The following is a 20,412-nucleotide window of genomic DNA, read 5'->3' on the forward strand; positions in this document are numbered from 1 at the left end:
TTTCCAGACTCCAATATTTAAAACGAGATAAAACTACTCAGCTTCCCACGGCGATTTACCTTGAAAGTGACAAAATAATTGCCTACCCAAAGGCGGATGTCATGGGTTGAGTGATAACTTAACGAATGATAACGTACTGTACTTCATGCTGCCTATCTATAAGGCGCTCGTCGGATTGAATAACTATTGTGACATGGTTAGTAACTATCGTAACGCTGGTTGCATATATTGTACTCGTAATTTCCAGAGACCTCGATATAATTTAATTCAGAACTAACTAAATCAGTCATTGATCTGAGCGAAACTCAATAGCGTTCAATAATAAAATATATTTCGCCTTATGGATGCCTAATTTGGTAAAACTAAACTTGTTCAATACCTTAAAAATGAGCGAGATTTTTATGGTAATAAATTCCAGAATTTGCACACATACGCACACATACATGCATACAAGTGATCTATTAGTGTCTCAAAACATGCTCACATTTGCTATCTAGCTTCCACTGAAGAAATTTTTGAAATCCCTTTCAATTTTTACGTTTTGCTTTTCTGAGAAGATTTTTTTGTACATGCTTCTATATGTTCCTCAATTAAAATCATTTGTTTCTTTGAAACAAATAAGAAAAATAGGCATAATCTATGTCATATCATTTGTTATAATTATATTTTCAATGTCAAAGTGAATTTGCTTCAAATACCATACATTTTATTTAATAATTCACGAGATTCCTTGATAGATTAATACGTAACATACCTGCGTAACGCATACAAAGTGAAATTATAGACACTTCCGAAGGAAGGGTCAAAAATGGAACTATTAATTCTAATGTTTTCGCCTCTAATTCTACCATGAAAATGCGGTTAACCTTATGCAGAAGTAATCTACACATCGCATAAATCAAAGAGATTCGAATGTTTTTGAATTGTTTGGGTTTATGAATACGACATCTACGGATAAATCCACTTTAAGATTTTTATGCGTATAGCTTGGTATAGCCTATTTTTCCGTCTGTGAGTTATATATTCATATTTAAAATCTGATAAATCTGTCACAATTATTTAAAAAAAAAACCGTGTCCCCCTCGGATTATTTTTGTCTGAAATTAATAAATTGAGGGGGCATCAATAAAAATTCAATTTTTTAGAATTTTCAAAACATTCTTTAATAAATCCAATGAGTTTTTGATTTTTTTTATTAAAAAAATAATTATTATTATCTCTCCTTGACCTTTCGGAGACCAATAGGACATAACTTTCAATAAATATTCGTAACAGTCTTTCTCTCTAAATAGAAACCCATATATCAGGAACTTATATATATTGTTTACTCAACTTGAACTAAATTTGAAACCAGATTCATTGAAACTAAAAGTGTGCTAGTAAAAAAATCCCTAGATTTCAGCAGAAATTTTCAAATTTCCGTAGTTTTTATCTACGGATCCGTAGATCCGTAGAAAGCACTCAATTCCGTAGATCTACGGAAATTTCCGTAGATCTGGCATCGCTGAGAGCGACGACTGCCTAACTCATTCATCAGTTTAAGATCCCAAACATTCATTACTTCACTTTTTGCCTTTCTCGTATACTAAGTATACGGTAAAGGCTATATGATCGCTCCAAAAACAAACTTTTTATAGAAGGCCCGGAGACCGATAGTGTTATATACCAATCGACTCAGTTCGACGAATCGAGGTGATGTCTGTGTGTGTGTGTGTGTGTATGTATGTGTGTGTGTTTGTGTGTGTGTGTGTGCGCATAACTACTAAAAAAATGTCACTCATTTTTCGGGCACTTATCTTCAACCGATTTGCTCGCAACAAGTTGCATTCGATGCAGAATCCTGTCCCATTGTTTCCTATTTGAAATTGGTCAGATCGGACTATGGGATCAGAAGTTTTGGCCGAAATACAAATTCATACGAAAAAATCGCGTAAAAAAATGTCACTCATTTTTCGGGCACTTATCTTCAACCGATTTGCTCGCAACAAGTTGCATTCGATGCAGAATCCTGTCCCATTGTTTCCTATTTGAAATTGGTCAGATCGGACTATGGGATCAGAAGTTTTGGCCGAAATACAAATTCATACGAAAAAATCGCGTAAAAAAATGTCACTCATTTTTCGGGAACTTATTCTCAACCGATTTGCTCGCAACAAGTTGCATTCGATGCAGAATCCTGTCCCATTGTTTCCTATTTGAAATTGGCCAGATCGAACTATGGGATCAGAAGTTATGGCCAAAAAACAAATTCATACGAAAAAATCGCGTAAAAAATGTCACTCATTTTTCGGGCACTTATCCTCAACCGATTTGCTCGCAACAAGTTGAATTCAATGCAGAATCCTGTCCCATTGTTTCCTATTTGAAATTGGTCAGATCGGACTATGGGATCAGAAGTTATGGCCAAAATACAAATTCATACGAAAAAATCGCGTAAAAAATGTCACTCATTTTTCGGGCACTTATCCTCAACCGATTTGCTCGCAACAAGTTGCATTCAATGCAGAATCCTGTCCCATTGTTTCCTATTTGAAATTGGTCAGATCGGACTATGGGATCAGAAGTTATGGCCAAAATACAAATTCATACGAAAAAATCGCGTAAAAAATGTCACTCATTTTTCGGGAACTTATCCTCAATCGATTTGCTCACAACAAGTTGCATTCGACGTAGAATCCTGTCCCGTTGTTTCCTATTGAAAATTGGCCATATCGGACTATGGGATCGAAAATTATACCATTTTTGCCTTTCTCGTATACTGAGTATACGTAAAGGCTATATGATCGCTCCAAAAACAAACTTTTTATAGAAGGCCCGGAGACCCATAGTGTTGTATACCAATCGACTCAGTTCGACGAATTGAGGTGATGTGTGTGTGTGTGTGTGTGTGTGTGTGTGTGTGTGTGTGTGTGTGTGTGTGTGTGTGTGTGTGTGTGTGTGTGTGTGTGTGTGTGTGTGTGTGTGTGTGTGTGTGTGTGTGTGTGTGTGTGTGTGTGTGTGTGTGTGTGTGTGTGTGTGTGTGTGCGCGCAAAACGACTCAAAAATGTCACTCATTTTTCGGGCATTTAACCTTAACCGATTTACTCGCAACAAGTTGCATTCGACGCAGAATCCTGTCCCATTGTTTCCTATTTGAAATTGGCCAGATCGGACTATGGGATCGAAAGTTATGGCGAAAATACAAATTCATACAAAAAAATCGCGTGAAAAATGTCACTCATTTTTCGGGCACTTATCCTCAACCGATTTGCTTGCAACAAGTTGCATTCGACGTAGAATTCTGTCCCATTGTTTCCTATTTGAAATTGGCCAGATCGGACTATGGGATCAAAAGTTATGGCCAAAATACAAATTCATACGAAAAAATCGCGTAGAAAATGTTACCCATTTTTCGGGCACTTATCCTCAACCGATTTGCTCGTAACAAGTTGCATTCGACGCAGAATCCTGTCCCATTGTTTTCTATTTGAAATTGGCCAGATCGGACTATGGGATCGAAAGTTATGGGCAAAATACAAATTAATACGAAAAAATCGCGTAAAAAATGTCACTCATTTTTCGGGCACTTATCCTCAACCGATTTGCTCGCAACAAGTTGCATTCAACGCAGAATCCTGTCCCATTGTTTCCTATTTGAAATTGGCCAGGTCGAACTATGAGATCGAAAGTTATGGCCAAAATACAAATTCATACGAAAAAATCGCGTAAAAAATGTCACTCATTTTCCGGGCACTTATCCTCAATCGATTCGCTCACAACAAGTTGCATTCGACGTAGAATCCTGTCCCGTTGTTTCCTATTGAAAATTGGCCATATCGGACTATGGGATCGAAAATTATACCATTTTTTTATGAAAAAATCGCTAAAAAATGTCACTCATTTTTCAGGCACTTTTCCTCAACCGATTTGCTCGCATTTGCATTCGACGCAGAATGTCTCATATTTTCTTATTGAAAATTAGCCAGATCGGACTATGGGCTTAGATGTTATGGTCAAATTACTATTTATTGTGAAAAACTCAAAGGTGCAGCCCAATCGGGTTGTACGCAAAGGTGACGTAGGGCTACGTAGCTATACGAAATGGAGAGTATTTTTCATCATAATTTGTGTAAATTTATTAGCATTGAAACTGAAAGTAGCTCCCAGTTGGATGAACCAGCCATGGAAAAGGAACGACTCATCGGCCGCATCGCCACTGAAGCCACTCGCCTATCTTTCAGTGGATATCATCAGAATCCTAGAAGACATTATGCTCAAAAATGTCCGGAAAAAAGGAAAAATAAGCAGAATCGGAGGTGGCGCGAAACCAAACACAAATATATTAATTTGCAACGTTCGACTTCCGCACGCGATGGAAGCGTACATGAGTCGTTTTCTATAGCGCTGGTGGCAAAGTGAGCGGGACTTCAAGAATAAATTACAAACAGGTTTTGATCGTTGGGAAAATTGTTTACCCAGACAAACAGACTGTTCGGCTGTTTAAACGACAATGACGATTAATTATTAATTATTTTAGAGCGTCTTAGGGGAAATGCTACAAGGTTAAAAGACTATTATTCTTCCATTTACTTCCACTATTACCACTATCACCAATATTTGACGTGAATCATCAATATTGCATACAAGTTGTAAGCAATCTTGTTAGGAAGAGAACAATTTCAGCGAAGAATAGCGTAAATTTCCGCATTCCAAGTTTTACGCGCTGTTTATTTTTCATAATTTTTTTCTGTGCAACCACAAGCGCGCGTCGGAGGGAGATGATGCAATGAGTTTGTTCAAATGGATGGCGTCAGTAGCAGTCAAATGGAATTTCCTCACAAGATTTTGATTTGTTGTTGAGGTTGAATGACGATCACCAACGCAGACTTCCACCACCAATTCGATAATTTTCCTTTGAAAATACTACCAGAGCGCCTTCGTGCTGTTGTGTTCGCTCCGCTGCGACCGCTCTGCGTAAAATCTTGTTCAACCGCCCTCTGCGAAATCCCGATCAAAATGGCTCGCTCGCGCTGGAAAGCAGCTTTCTTGTATTCAATAAATTAAGCCCGTTAGCTCCGCCCCTTTGTGATCTGATATAGGTGTAAATATAATGTGCACTCATAATGATTAACGAAGGGGCGGGGCTAATGAAATTACTTCATTAGATATAAGAAAGCTGCTTTTCGGCGCGCGCGAGCCATTTCGATCGGGATTCCGCAGACAACGGACCGTTCGGAGGATGACAAATTCTAAGAATCCTATGAAATTTTCTCGCAAGATTCTGAATTTGGTTATGAGATGTTGTTTATCTAAGATGCGTATTGTTGCGAGGAATGACAACAGAAATTTGACTCAAGACGAAGTTTCTTCATATTACAAAACATTATCTTTCGGCATCTGTATGTCCGAGTGACGTTCATAGTTTCATAGTGACGTAGATAGTTTCCACTGAGGTGGCGTCTTCATTGATTTTATACAAAAGCCACCATTTTATACAAAAGAAGGTTGATCCGACTATCCAAAAAAAACTTTCTTCAAAGTGCAAAACTCAATCGTAAATAGCGAATTTGATAGCGCGTCGGAGGGAGATGATGCAGTAAATTTTAATGGATGGGATCACTAACAGCAACCAAGCTACCACGCCAAACCCGATGCCACCGAAACAGTCCATTTTCGCAATTAACTCTTTCTTTTCATAAAATGTTGGTCCTGAGAAGAACCAATTTTTCTTTTCCCGATTCTCCTTTCCAACTAGCTGACACCACAATTTGTAACACATTTTCAGCATTGCACTGGCGGTGCGGGATCGCCACAGTGCTATTTTTGTGGTCAACCCTTTCTTCATATGAAATTCTGGTTCGTTGAGGTTGAATGATCTGCAGCAACACATCGAGCACCATCACCAATGCGATGGATTTCCTTTGAAAATGTTATTAGCGCCTCCGTGATGCTGTGTCCGCTCCGCAGCGATCGCTTTGATGCGTCTGCTCTGCGTGAAACCTTGTTCAAACTGAGGATTAGATCCAAACCCGCAAGTGATTGATTTTTGATGTCTGTGCTAGTGATGCATGTACGTGATTGGATGGTTGACCTATTTCCAAACTTTTTATCAATTATCGATAATAAATAGTTAAAAATCATTATTTTCAAATAAATACGAAGAAGCGTTGACTCTTCCTTGACCGAATGGTCCAAAAAAATTGAAAATCCATCGAGAAACGGCTTAGATATTTAAGTTTAAAATCTATCATATTTTCGTGACGGTCCCCGATTTTCGTAATATACTTATACTTCATCTATTCCCCAAGCAACACAATTTCAACAAATCTGGTTGCAGTAACCATATTGTGACTGAATCCGGTCATATATAAGTTACTGTGATTGATGTGCAATATGTGTGCTTCTCAGGTCGCTCGCAACAGATTGCATTCGACGCAGAATCTTGTCCCATTGTTTCCTATAGAAACTTGGCCGGATCGTACAATTGGGTCAAAAGTTATGGCGAAAATACTAATTTTAAAACTACTAAATAAAATGCCATTTTTTGCTCTTATGCTCATCCGATTTGTTTGCAACAAATTGCGTTTGGCGAGAATTGTTTTATGCATATAAACAAATATGAAAAATAAGACCAATCCACATATTGGTGTTATTTGAGATTTTTCCAAACCTTTTGAACGAACGAGAAAGGCACCATCACCGCTAGGTGGATTAATCTGGGTTTTTCTTATCTACTCACACACCGATTCGCTTACTCACTCACTTATACATGCTCTAACTCTTTCGCCTTTTCACTTAATCATATACCCAGTCACTAACTTACACAAATATTCGCTCGTTATGTCACATCGTCACACGTTTACTTTCTCGCATATTGTTCAACTCGTTCGTTGCTCTTTTATTCTTACTTTAATAATCATTCATTTGCTCTCTCAGTTACTCACTCGCTCACTAACTCAGTGATTAACTTGTATGTTTATTATCTATCTCAATCACCCATTTACCTGCCTTCTTGCTATCTTGCACGCTCACTCAGTCACTTATGCCCTCAACTTTGCAAGTTCATCAGTACACTCTCATACTAAATAATACTCTCACTTCTTACTCATTTACTAAATGACTCACTCACTTATTCACTCACCCGCTCACTTACTCTCGTACTTATTTGTTCACTCACTAATTCACTCACTTACTTATTAAATTACTCACTTATTCACTTAATTACTCACTAAATCACTCTCTCACTCCATTACTTCCTCATTTATTGATTAACTCGTCCAATCACTTGTTTATTCATTCGCTCGTTTGTTTACCCACTTACTCACTTGCCATTCACTCACTTGCTCACTCATTCATTCACTCATTTGCTCACTCACTCACCTGCTCACTCATTTGCTCACTCATCCACTCATTCTCGCATATGGGTAAACTTACACGCTCATCAACTAACATTTTAGTACGATTCTACATACAGTCATATCTAGACCAACATTTGAAAAGGGCGTAACAGCAAAAAATTATTCTTTCCGGTTCCTCATCTACACACATAGCTATAACCATGTACAATAATCTGAAGAAAAAACGAGCAATGGGTAATGTTTTAAACATAACCGCGAGAAGACATAGGACTTGTATAAACTTTACGTATTTACATTTAACTTTTGAATCTATGGGGTTTGATTAAAGGTATTGATATTGGAAATGACAACTTCCATGCTGTGTAGAATTATTAGCAATTTATTATTCAAAACTTCTGGAAATAAAACTAATTATTAAATACATAATCAGACTTGCTTTGCTTCTAACTATTCAGCCCTTATTTACTCTAGCAAATGTAGCTAAGCTAAAGCTAAGCTAAAGCTAAGCTAAGCTAAGTGCTAAGCTAAACAGCTAAAGCTAACAAAGGTGGCTGGGAGCTGAGTGGTGCTGAGGCTGGGTGCAGGCTGAGCTGGTGAGGCTGGGGCTGAGGTGGTGGGGTGAGTGAGGGGCTGGGAACAGTGAGGCTGAGTGGGGCTGGGAACAGTGAACAGGGGCTGAACAGAGGCTGAGCTGGGGTGGGGCTGAACAGAACAGGGGCTGGGAGCTGGGGTGGTGGGGCTGGTGGGGTGTGGGGTGGGGCTGGGAGTGAACAGGGTGAACAGGGGTGAGGGCTGGAACAGGGGCTGGAACAGGGAACAGTGGGGCTGGGCTGGGGTGGGCTGGGAACAGGGAGTGGGGTGGGGCTGGGAAGGGCTGGGTGCTGGGCTGAGGTGGGGCTGGAACAGGTGAACAGGGGTGGAACAGGGTGGGTGGGGTGGGGGGTGGGGAGTGGTGGAACAGGGGTGGGCTGAGTGGGGTGGAACAGGTGGGTGGGGTGGGAACAGGCTGGAACTGGGAGTGGGTGGGAGTGAGTGGGGCAGACAGAGTGGGGCTGGGGAACAGAGTGGGGTGGAGCTGGGAGTGGAGACAGGGAGCTGGGAACAGGAACAGGTGGAGCTGGGGTGGGGGCTGGTGGGGGTGGGAACAGGGAACAGACAGGGGCTGAGGTGGGGCTGAACAGGAGTGGGAGTGGACAGACAGGGGTGGGTGGGGGCTGGTGGGGAGCTGGGGCTGGGAGGGCTGAACAGGGGTGAGGAACAGGAGGAACAGGGTGGGGTGGGGCTGAGGGAACAGGAACAGGTGAGACTGAACAGGTGGGGCTGGTGAACAGGAACAGGCTGGGGTGGTGAGGCTGGAACAGGTGCTGGACAGGGAACAGACAGTGGGGTGGGCTGGGGTGGGAACAGGGAGACTGGGCTGGAACAGGTGGGGGCTGGTGGGAGGTGGAACAGACAGGTGGGTGGGTGGGGTGGGGAACAGGTGGGAACAGTGAGGTGGGAACAGGGGTGGGGCTGGGGTGAACAGGAACAGGCTGGTGGGGCTGGGCAGTGGGCTGGGAACAGGTGGGCTGGGAACAGGGGCTGGGTGGGTGGGTGGGAGACAGGGCTGGTGGAGCTGAACAGGGTGGGGCTGAGACAGTGGGTGAACAGGAACAGACAGGGGTGGGTGGGGGAACAGGTGGGGTGGAGTGGGAACAGGGAACAGGTGGGTGGGGTGGAACAGGGGTGGGTGGGGGTGGGTGGGGTGGGGTGAACAGGGAGGTGGGGTGGAACAGGGAGTGGGAACAGGTGGGGAACAGGGTGGGGGTGGGAACAGGGAACAGTGGGGAGAACAGGGGTGGGCTGGGGTGGGGTGGGGTGGGAACAGGTGGGGAACAGGAACAGGAACAGGTGGAGCTGGGGTGAACAGGGTGGGGAACAGGGTGGAACAGGTGGGGAGCTGGTGGGGTGGGTGGGAACAGGTGGGGTGAACAGGGAACAGGTGAACAGGGCTGAACAGGTGGGGTGGGGCTGGGGCTGGTGGGTGGTGGAACAGGGGAACAGGTGGGGTGGGGCTGGGGGCTGGTGGGTGGGGAACAGGGGTGGGGTGGGGCTGGAGTGGGGTGGTGAGGGAGTGGAACAGGGCTGGGCTGGGGAACTGAGGTGGGAGTGGGGTGGAGGTGGAGGTGGTGGAACAGGGTGGACTGGGAACAGTGGGAGGTGGGGGTGGAACAGGAGGTGGTGGAACAGTGGGTGAACAGGTGGGGTGGGAACAGCTGGAACAGGGTGGGGTGGGAACAGGAACAGGAACTGCAGGGGGGGTGGGGGCTGGAACAGGTGGAACTGGGGTGGGCTGGAACAGGGCTGGGGTGGGAACAGGGGCTGAACAGGGCTGGAACAGGTGGGGCTGGAACAGCTGGGAACTGGGGCTGGTGGGGGTGGAACAGGGGCTGGGTGGGGTGGGCTGCTGGGGCTAACAGCTTCGGGCTAAAGCTAAGCTAGCTAAGCTAAGCTAAGCTAAAACTAACTAACTAGCTAAAACTAAGCTAGCTAAGCTAAAGCTTAAGCTAAAAGCTAAGCTAAGCTAAGCTAAAGCTAAGCTAAAGCTAAGCTAAAGCTAAGCTAAAGCTAAGCTAAAGCTAAGCTAAAGCTAAGCTAAAGCTAAGCTAAAGCTAAGCTAAAGCTAAGCATTTGATATTATTTAAAGTTAACTTTAAATTATTAAATATTGTGGGTAATATCAGTGTTTAGGAGAAAGATATGCAAAACCAAGTATCTACATAGGGGAACAGACGGCTTTGGCAGGTTTTGTTCTATTATTGGCAGGGGGTTTTTGTCGACCGAATTTTATGAAATTTGGCCACAATATTCTTTGATATGCAAAGAATGTTTAGGCCAAATTTGAGCAAAATCAGTCATAAAAAAACCCCTGCCAATAATAGAACAAAACCTGCCAAAGCCGTCATTCCCCCTACAACATCGAACAGCTAATTTATGTGAAACTTTAGAGATAAAACTTTTAGCAGAGCAACAACAAACAATGATTTGAGAAGAGGAAAGTTCATCTACCTTAATGCTAATGTTTCTTACACTGGTCAGGTGGTAGTTACTCCGGCTGCTGGGGCTGGCATGCATCCGGGTGGCCGTGTGATACATCGAACGGTCATCGTAGCCACCGACTCGGCCGCCCAATCCCCGAGGATTCCGCAGGCAGTGGCACTTTTCCAGTGTGTTCTTGAACTCGCGCCGGAATTTACCTGGAATTGAGAAGGGATCATGATTAATTAATTGCTTCGCTATTTTTTGGGCTGAGATTCCGAAACTATTTACTGTTTTCAAAGGTTAAATAAATGTCAATTGCATTGATTAAGATTAGTATTCAATAATGGATTTCTTCTCTGTAATTTTGCATTTTCAGTTTCCAGGCAGTCGCGTTGTATGCAGATTTAAATTGAGCAAATTAGGTTTCTCCACTCCTCTGTTTTCAATGTTTCCCTAACGAACGTTCCTTAACACGTGACTCAGGTACAATTGCTTTTTCGAGCTCTTTCTGTCGTAAGAAGTGAGGGTATATTGGATGTGAATGAATGAACCTGAATTGGATTAATAAAATATATAGGTCCCATAAGTAAACAGATTTTTTTCAAAACTGGCAAGAGGAATGGTATGATTATTTCAAATATGGTATACAAGTTTAGTGTTTTCAAATGTTTAATGAATTAAGATTTGTTATTGATGGAAAGTTGCGCTAGACGATTTTACCCTAAAAAGTTTCGTTTTCATTCCCGTGAATATGAAAAAATATCTACTTTATCATGTGTCCTTCTGGGATTCCCGATAAAACCGGTGTAGCAATATGTTCCGTATTCCGACCTACGACAGAAGCAGTCAGTTGGGTCGATTGCCCTTTGGTGGATGACCAGGACGAAGCTGAATCTGTTTAATATTCAGCTCGTTGCTTTGCCCCAATTTGCCAGAAATTAGCGTAGGGACATAACCTCACAAGGGAAGTTGAAACTGACTCGAAGTAACATAATTAGCACATGGCAACCATTTTCGGGAAGCTCTGTGACATTAAATTGAATTTCGGCCAGCTGCTACTCCGTCTGGGAGGCAGGAGTCGCCTGCTTTTGAAGATTTTACAATCAAGCTTTTCGATCGAATCACGTGGCTTCTGTGAAGGTTGGACGTTACGGATGAAGCTATTTAAAAAAGGAATGGGTATTTATGAAATTGCCTACCTATTTATGTTATGTACTATGATGTGCGAATGACGAAATCCTATTCCTAATCGAAGTGGAAAAATTACCTTTGTCAGAGTAGAACCATTATTTTTATTGCGTATTGAAAAACGTTTTTGTTTAAAGCCAAACCATGTCTGAATCAGCTTCCGTTTGTTTCTTTAGAAAGCAAAGACTTTTAATTTTACTAATGTAAATCAGCTGTTCACCAAATGCAATTTGAAAGAATCCCGATTCCTATGCATATGACAATTTTAATCAGAAAAATTATAAAAACATTCAAGAAAATCCAAATCAATATGTAAATATAGCGAATACAAATCGTAGCGCTATTCCGAACTTATCTGTTCAAGTGTAAAATTTAATAAATCCATGGGTAAGAAATCTGAATCGAATCAAACTGATTTCCGTGGAATCAAATCCAATAAATTATAGCTTCTCACGTTCACGATCACGCTAATGCAAAGGAAAAAAATACTTAGAATTAATCTTTCAGCATCCCTTTATAATATTTTTTATTATTAGATTTTACCCAGATTAGGATTCAATTTATCAATCCCACCTTTCCCGTAGCGTTATTTTTTCCGCTTGACGTGGCTGAACCTTCGTGGAACTCATCTGTTTATGACCTATTGAGGATCGGGATTATGCGGTCGGTGTTAAGTTGAGGGAGGGTTCTCGAGAAAGGCTGCCGTGTAACGACTAGTGAAAGCCATTGAAAATAAATTCATTAATTAATTAAGTAGGGTCCGGGTTCGGAATTTTGGAACGGTGTAGTTAATTGAAATCCACCACCGTTTCAATTAGGCTAATCAGTAACCCCGCCGGCCGCCCCGTTGTGACGGGAAGGGTATTTAGCTGTGGAAAGACACATTTCATCGGAACGAATCAATTACACCTGCTCGGGGCGAATGATGGGTCTGCTTCGAAGAGTGGCTATAATCAAGGCACGATGGAACTCTGCATTAAAGTATCAATTTCCTCGGCTATTAGTTAGGCTGATTCTTGAATGATATTTTTCGTGGAAATTTTGTATGTCAGCAATCAGTTTCTTTTCCTCAAGAATCAACTGTGTTTCATTCCGCTTTACAGCTACGTCAGGCACGAGTGAGGTGGGTACATGAAGCTACCGACAGAGCTGAGAAATCTGAAAACTTTATTGACGAAAGTAAAACGGTGGTAAATTTGCTCGATCTATGATGTGTTCTCAACTCCTGGCGCATAGTGTATCGCACTTGTCTCACAAAAAATAGGGATTGAATCCAACGCGAAATGATAAACATTTCATATATAATCTTTGTATACATTCGCGATATGTAGCGTACCGTGAGAGATGTTTTTCGCAAGCTGTTACGATAAAAAACTGATACGGAGGACTATACTCCATGATAAATTCGGGTTAACGATGTTAGGCATAAGAACGCTAAGCATAATGGACGTTAGGCATAATTCTGCCTTTTTATGTCATAGGCTGTCCTTTGGGTCATTTTATGCCTAACGTCCTTATGCCTAACGCCCTTATGCCCGAGCTTATGCCTAACGGGGTATACCCGATAAATTCCATTAAAAATGGACCCATTACGAGGGGCACCTGTTCTGATGATGCATTACAACTTTTTTTTACACAATTGTGCGAAAAAAATATGGTCCTCAACGGGATTCGAGCGAGATCAAAGCGGTTTACCATTGCTCCTCGGCAGCCCTATCCGATTTTGTTATTAGTAATGATTCGACGAGGTTTTTGTTTCTCTTTTATTGCTGTTTGTTATCTGTTGAGAGCATTGAGAGCTATTTCTGCAAACCCTGCACAAGTCAAGGTTCTAGTCAAAATTTAAAAACTGTTTTTTTTAAAATCGTTATCAAAGTGATTTTTCTTTTGGGATTAGAGTTCATCACTGCTTTAAAACTACAACTTGCATTCCATCCTGATGGATCCCATTTTTCCAATTCGAGTCAATCCACAATACGGTTCCAATATTATACTAGATCTTCTTCTTCTTATTATTGGCACTACATCCCACACTGGGACAGAGCCGCCTCGCAGCTTAGTGTTCATTAAGCACTTCTCCAGTTATTAACTGCGAGGTTTCTTAGCCAGGTTACCATTTTTGCATCCGTATATCATGAGGCTAGCACGATGATACTTTATGCCCAGGGAAGTCGAGACAATTTCCAATCCGAAAATTGTCTAGACCGGCACCGGGAATCGAACCCAGCCACCCTCAGCATGGTCTTGCTTTGTAGCCGCGCGTCTTACCACACGGCTAAGGAGGGCCCAATTATACTAGATACCGGCCACAATTCTCGGGACCTACGGAATGGTCATTTTCTAAATTGAGTTAAAACATATTGGTTTTGCAATGCCAGGAATGACAATTTTTGGGGTTCCTGCAAAGATTTCATTGTTATAATAGTTGGTGCCTAAGCCACTGTTCAATCAGACCACAATCTGGGGACCTACAGAATGGCCATTTTCCTGGGCTGCTTGTCCAATCTGGCCATATCGGCCACAATTCAAGAGGCTCGGAAGCCTCCTTTCAAGAGGCTCAGAAGCCTCCTTTCAAGAGGCTCGGAAGCCTCCTTTCAAGAGGCTCGGAAGCCTCCTTTCAAGAGGCTCAGAAGCCTCCTTTCAAGAGGCTCAGAAGCCTCCTTTCAAGAGGCTCAGAAGCCTCCTTTCAAGAGGCTCAGAAGCCTCCTTTCAAGAGGCTCAGAAGCCTCCTTTCAAGAGGCTCAGAAGCCTCCTTTCAAGAGGCTCAGAAGCCTCCTTCCAAGAGGCTCAGAAGCCTCCTTCCAAGAGGCTCAGAAGCCTCCTTCCAAGAGGCTCAGCAGCCTCCTTCCAAGAGGCTCAGAAGCCTCCTTCCAAGAGGCTCAGAAGCCTCCTTCCAAGAGGCTCAGAAGCCTCCTTCCAAGAGGCTCAGGCCTCCTTCCAAGAGGCTCAGAGCCTCCTTCCAAGAGGCTCAGGCCTCCTTCCAAGAGGCTCAGAAGCCTCCTTCCAAGAGGCTCAGAGCCTCCTTCCAAGAGGCTCAGGCCTCCTTCCAAGAGGCTCAGAAGCCTCCTTCCAAGAGGCTCAGAAGCCTCCTTCCAAGAGGCTCAGAAGCCTCCTTCCAAGAGGCTCAAGCCTCCTTCCAAGAGGCTCAGAAGCCTCCCTCCAAGAGGTTCAGGAAGCATCCTTCCAAGAGGCTCGGAAGCCTCCTTTCAAGAGGCTCAGGAGCCTCCCTCCAAGAGGCCCCGAAGCCTCCTTCCAAGAGGCGCGGAAGCCTCCTTCCAAGAGGCTCGGAAGCCTCCTTCCAAGAGGCTCGGAAGCCTCCTTCCAAGAGGCTCGGAAGCCTCCTTCCAAGAGGCTCGGAAGTCTCCTTCCAAGAGGCTCGGAAGTCTCCTTCCAAGAGGCTCGGAAGCCTCCTTCCAAGAGGCTCGGAAGCCTCCTATCTATCTATCTATCTATCTATCTATCTATCTATTTATCTATTTATCTATCTGTCTATCTATCTAGGTAGGTAGATAGATAGTGCACATCTACAGTGGTGGAAAAATCCAAATAATTCTTGAAGTGTTTCTATCTCTGAATTTGTGGAATATACGTTATCTGAATTGATGGTTTATCGAAATACAAAGTCTATAACCCCGTAGGATATTCATTGAGGCATCAATTCCCCCGCACTGAATCGAGATAATATCCATCGCCTGTCCTTGGCAGGTGGCGGACATATCAGTCGCAGGGGGTTGAATGAGATTTATCGAATAACTGATTGGCATTTTCTCGGCCACTGAACAGCGCTTTGAAGCTGATAGCTTTTCACAAGCGGAACGAAGCGTTGGGGGCGTTTCCTTTGGTGGAAAATTATGTATTAAGAATAGATGAAAACGAACAATATTAATGGGATATTAAGAAAGAGCAAATATTCAATAGAAGTTCATCAACCATGGGCAGTTGTTGTCTAGTACGTAGCGTTAATATTTTTTTTAGAAGTTTTAAGCAAACTCGACCGATTTTAAATATCAATAAAATAACGTGAAGTGAAAAGGCTCTTTACTCGCCACAAAAGACTTCACTTTCATTGTCGTTCACATCAATACGTTTTATAACGCATTACATACATCTCCTAGCGGCAATTTGAAACTCCGGATGGCATTGAACCTTTTGTATATCCATATATCGTGTATCGCAAATCGATTTACCTCCTGGGGCGTTAGTGAAATTGAAGCCTGGTGACATCGAATCGATTTACTTCTAAAGGAATTTATGTGTTTGAAAGAGGCTGGCTATGGACAAAGACTACGATCGGAAAACAATCCACCTCCTGTGCAAGTTGCAAGACAGATTGCATTCATAGAAAAATCATTTGTAATCATCAAACAAAAGTTAGTTCCAGATATCTTGATAGCTTTTTTTCGTACAGTCTACCTCATAAAGCATTTCAGTCAAATATTTCCCAAACTCAAAGTTTCAGGCCTAATTTATTAAAAGATCAAATATTTTATATCAACAATTGTGCACATAAAGAAAACTATTTGTTGAAAGTCTACACAAGTGCCATCTATATAGGCAACAGAACGTCAATATTAAGCAGAAACAAATTTCCTGGGCAAAAATTTATTAAATTTTAATGAATTTTTGCCCAGGAAATTGGTATCTGATTTGTAGCCTTGTCTTCTTTACCCGAGTTGCCATCTTACGCATTTTGAAACAAGAAGAGACAATATCTCTTGTGTCTGGCTTCACTTGGTTGAAAGTATGTGTCTATTTCTATTTCATATTTTTAGAGTCTTCTCCGAGCAAAAGATTTTTCGATAAAAGATATTACATATTCTTCTGTACAATTTTCTATCTTTCGCTTAGACTATCTTATGATTGAAAGATAGATCGAATAGATTATATGTTTTAAGATACTAAATCAAAGAGTCACTCCGTGTCCTCCGTGTGCATTGATAACACCGCGACTAAAGTAAATGGACAAACAAACCACTGAGACACGTTTTTCCACAAACCGCCTGAGAGACTGTTTATTTTATTTTATTCGATTTGATATGTCGAAAATAATAACAACAATAGTGTTTCACACCGTCATGGGATCAATTTGTCAAATGGTTTTGATTTGAGTTTACGACCCAATTTGGTCACGTCCGTTTCTGTCCCGACGTATAGATTCGCTGGGGCGACGCGACGGACGATGTGATCCGTTATTGCAGTGCATTGGTTACGGCATGTGGCAAAGCTACCCAGACTGTTGGTAGGGTACATACGTAGGTACCCCAAGCTTGGGGAGGTCGAGCTGCTGAATAAATGGAATATGATATGGAGGAAAACTGTGCGTAAACTCAGTATATGTATGCATGTATATATGAGCTCATAGCTGATGGAGACGCATTATGATTGATGATGATTGCTGATTTTCTTTTTGCTGGGCAGAATCTCTCCTACTTTATTGGATTGTAATTTTTCTTGAGCGGCCTCTTTAGGATGTAAGATTTTTTAGGTGTCGACAACGAAAACGAAGATGAATTTAGTCATTTTCTAAACAGATTATTTCAACGGCTACTCTTGAGAGGCATAAAGAAATTTTTGTGATTTGGTCATTTGTTATAGCCCAAGACAGATTTGAAAAATCGATCCATAATAACATCCAGATTATACTTTAAAGTATTGGTGGGTGAGGAACTAGCCTGCGAACTGAAACTCAAATAAATGGGGACTGAATATAACAACCACAAGAAGATTTTAGATGTGGTTTTCATCAATAATGAAAAATACAGCCATGTACTTATTTACTGTACTCCTATTCGGCCAAACATCGAATGTATTGAAAAGCATTCCACACAGATAAAGCCACCTAAACGGGCAGTCTGTTTTCTAATATGAGAGCACATTAGGTTGATTGATGTTGAAGGTTGGTTCAGCAGTGAGCCCAAGCAATACTGTTTAGGCCTTTCAGTATTGAACGAGTGATAAAGGTATGCGATGTAAGAATAGGAATTTTGCAGCTCGCACTTTTACACCTTAATTAGCCGGTGCGGTATGATGCGCGGCTACAAAGCAAGACCATTTCGGATTGAACATTTTCTCGACTTCACTGGGCATAAAAGCATTGGCGTAACACATGGAAAATTCTAGGGGGGGGGAGGCTAACTTTTTTTTTAAATCTTTCTACTTTTTCACTCAAAACAATTAAGTTATCTTTTTCGCTCAATGCTCAATACAACTAATATATATTGTTCGCAAGTTGGACGACTTGAACATTATAAATTATGGTCCACGACACAGCCTATAAAAAATAGAAATGCGTGAGAAAATCATAGGAGCCTTAGCAAAGCAAAATGAGTCTGTGGACAGACAAACAGCATTCCAAGTTCTTTCTTATTTAAATTTAAATTACCTCTCTTTAAAATCTGAGAGATTTGCCAAAACTTTGTCAAAAATAAAGAAGCCTAAATTGTTTACCGAAAATTTAAAATTTTCAAGAAATAGCAGCATTACGAAATCCCTAAAACACTTTACCAGACAAATCGGAAATGCCTGAATTGGACACATGCATATGAAACGTTGTATCACATTTTTGACCCTGCGCCTTATAGGTCCATTTTAGAAAGCGTGAGATCATAATTGTTTTCCACAAAACTTCAAGAAAACTTGAAAATTTTAAAATATTGCTCATTAGCTGAGAAATTTCATTGATAAAATCAGGATTTGTTTGAAATGCTTCGGTCACCTAAGCATACTGAAGTCTCCAAGCCAAATAGATCATCATACGTTGATATAATTTAAAAAGATTGCCAAATTGGCAAAGGCTTAGTTTCATGTTCTTGAAAAATAATCATGTTCAGACAAATACAAAAAATTCTGATGATGATCACAATCCTGAGACCTATTACGACCTGTAAAAAATTTCAACTGCACAGTAAACAATATATTATGTATCTGATTCTGTTATAAATTTCTAACACAAATAACATACTTTGTAACTAAACTGTTGCATAATTTGAAAACTTTTTTTTTAAGTAGTGTTATTTTTTATATAAATTTAGATATTTTAACATCCTGCATCAAATTTGTAACAAATTGTGTTGAAGAAATTTAAAATATAATAACATATAATGATATAATTTTGATATGGCCTTTATCATGAGGGATAGCCCTTGAACCAGTTCATTATCGTAACAGATTCCGAAAAACGGTATGCTACTTGAAGCTCTGTCCAGTTAGAATCAGGAATCATGTATTGTATTGCAGCGGTACGGAAAGTGACCGCTGTAATAATTGTTTTCACAGCGGTATGTCCACCTAGGCGCCCACTTTATGTGGTATAAATTTCATGGTGTTTCGTGCAGCGAGTCAAATATTATTCCAGATAGAAGCCGAGAGGAGAGAAAAAATTCTGCACACCCCCGTTGATAATCCTGCTCATCGACTCTGGAACCTACGTCAAAATGGATTTAGGATAGCTTCCTGGCCAAAAATTCTGCATGGCGACGGCACAAGGAGTTGTTCCAGCGAGATTAGGTTTGCTTTTATGGACAAATTTTCCAAACAACTGATGATTTGGCGAGGGATATGCAGCTGTATTGAGAAAAGTGGATAAACTGCTCGGGACGCGACTCAGATGACCAAAATATGGACCAAAGGTGCCAAGGAAGTAGTCTCCGGAGGTGTGCAGCGTTTGATGAGAGGAATAAAGAAGAAAGTGCGAATTGTCACAAGAAAACTCGAAATGATTTGCATTTGTATTTTTTCCTTAAAGTACAGTAAATTACCTTTGTTTTGATGTATCAACCTTATTTGTATGTCAATCCATTACCTAGATACAGATGTTTTATTATTCCGGATTCTAAATGGACCTAGCTTTATCTAGAGAGTATACAGACATGAAAGTGAAAGATTTTGTCTTTCTCCTTTGGATTCAAACCCTGTGGTTTTCGCAAAAAAAAATGTTTTAGAGGGAATTGACAAATCGTAAGGTCGTCCGGAATTATTCGAAATTCAAAAACAGATTTGAAAAGAGAGAAGATGAATAAAATTCATTATCTGTAGTTAAGCTCAGACAGCTAGATATTTGCAATGCTTATGCAAACTAGCAAAAATTCTAGGGGGCTATTTGGATCCTAGGTGGGGCTATAGACTCCCCCCCTCCCCTAGCCCCCCTGTAGTTACGCCAACGCATAAAAGTATCATCGTGTTTGCCTCATGATATACGAATGCGAAATAGGAAACATGGCATAAAAATCTTGCAGTAAATAACTGTGGAAGTGCTGTATGAACGGCGAGGTGGCAATGTCCCAGTTGGGGATGTGTGTGTAATGCCAATGAGAAGAATAAAAGAAGTCTTGGAAAGTCAAGTGATCGATTACAGTGGTTGAAGTTCGATTCCGTCTGTGCCGCGTCGCGCGTTTTATTAATCCGTTTTGTTGCGGCGAGAAAATACGAGTTTCCCGGTGAAATTCGAAAAGGTCCACGGCACGATACTCGGCCTGAAGAAAGAAGAAGTGTTGAGACTACAGTGCCACAGAGGTGAACAGTGTGCGTTCGCCAAGGTTGATAACCTGGCGCTCGCACGACGAATAGTGCAAGAACATGATGAGTAGCATGAAGTGGAGCACGGGGGAAAGAACTACAAGCTTCGCATCACCATGGAAGATGGATGTGTAGAAGTTAAAGAGCACGAGCACGACCTGCTAGAAAACGGCCCCGAGGGAAAAAATGTTCAATTTTTGAGTGTGTTCGGTGCAGTGTTTTCGCTGCGAGAGCTAACATGGGGAGATTGGTTTTAGTTCGGTGGAATACCACTCAGCATTTGGTCGGCCCGAATGCTAGCTCATCGGAACAGCGATTCGTGGGTCACGATGGATGGACAACAGGCATAAAT

General features: G+C 41.6%; 1 protein-coding gene across 5 annotated transcripts in view; it reads right to left on the reverse strand.

Annotated features, from left to right (window-relative positions):
• Positions 1 to 20,412, reverse strand: part of LOC134225484 (neuropeptide SIFamide receptor-like) — a 734,184-nt gene that overhangs the window by 4,669 nt on the left and 709,103 nt on the right. For 4 of the 5 annotated variants that reach the window (XM_062705590.1, XM_062705591.1, XM_062705589.1 and 1 more), the window contains one exon: positions 10,386 to 10,573. In XM_062705590.1, coding sequence (XP_062561574.1) covers positions 10,386 to 10,573 — 188 coding nt within the window. The remainder of the gene's footprint in view (positions 1 to 10,385; positions 10,574 to 20,412) is intronic. The other variant, XM_062705588.1, reaches the window with a different exon arrangement.

Source organism: Armigeres subalbatus, chromosome 3 (assembly GCF_024139115.2).
Source record: "Armigeres subalbatus isolate Guangzhou_Male chromosome 3, GZ_Asu_2, whole genome shotgun sequence".
NCBI lineage: Eukaryota > Metazoa > Arthropoda > Insecta > Diptera > Culicidae > Armigeres > Armigeres subalbatus.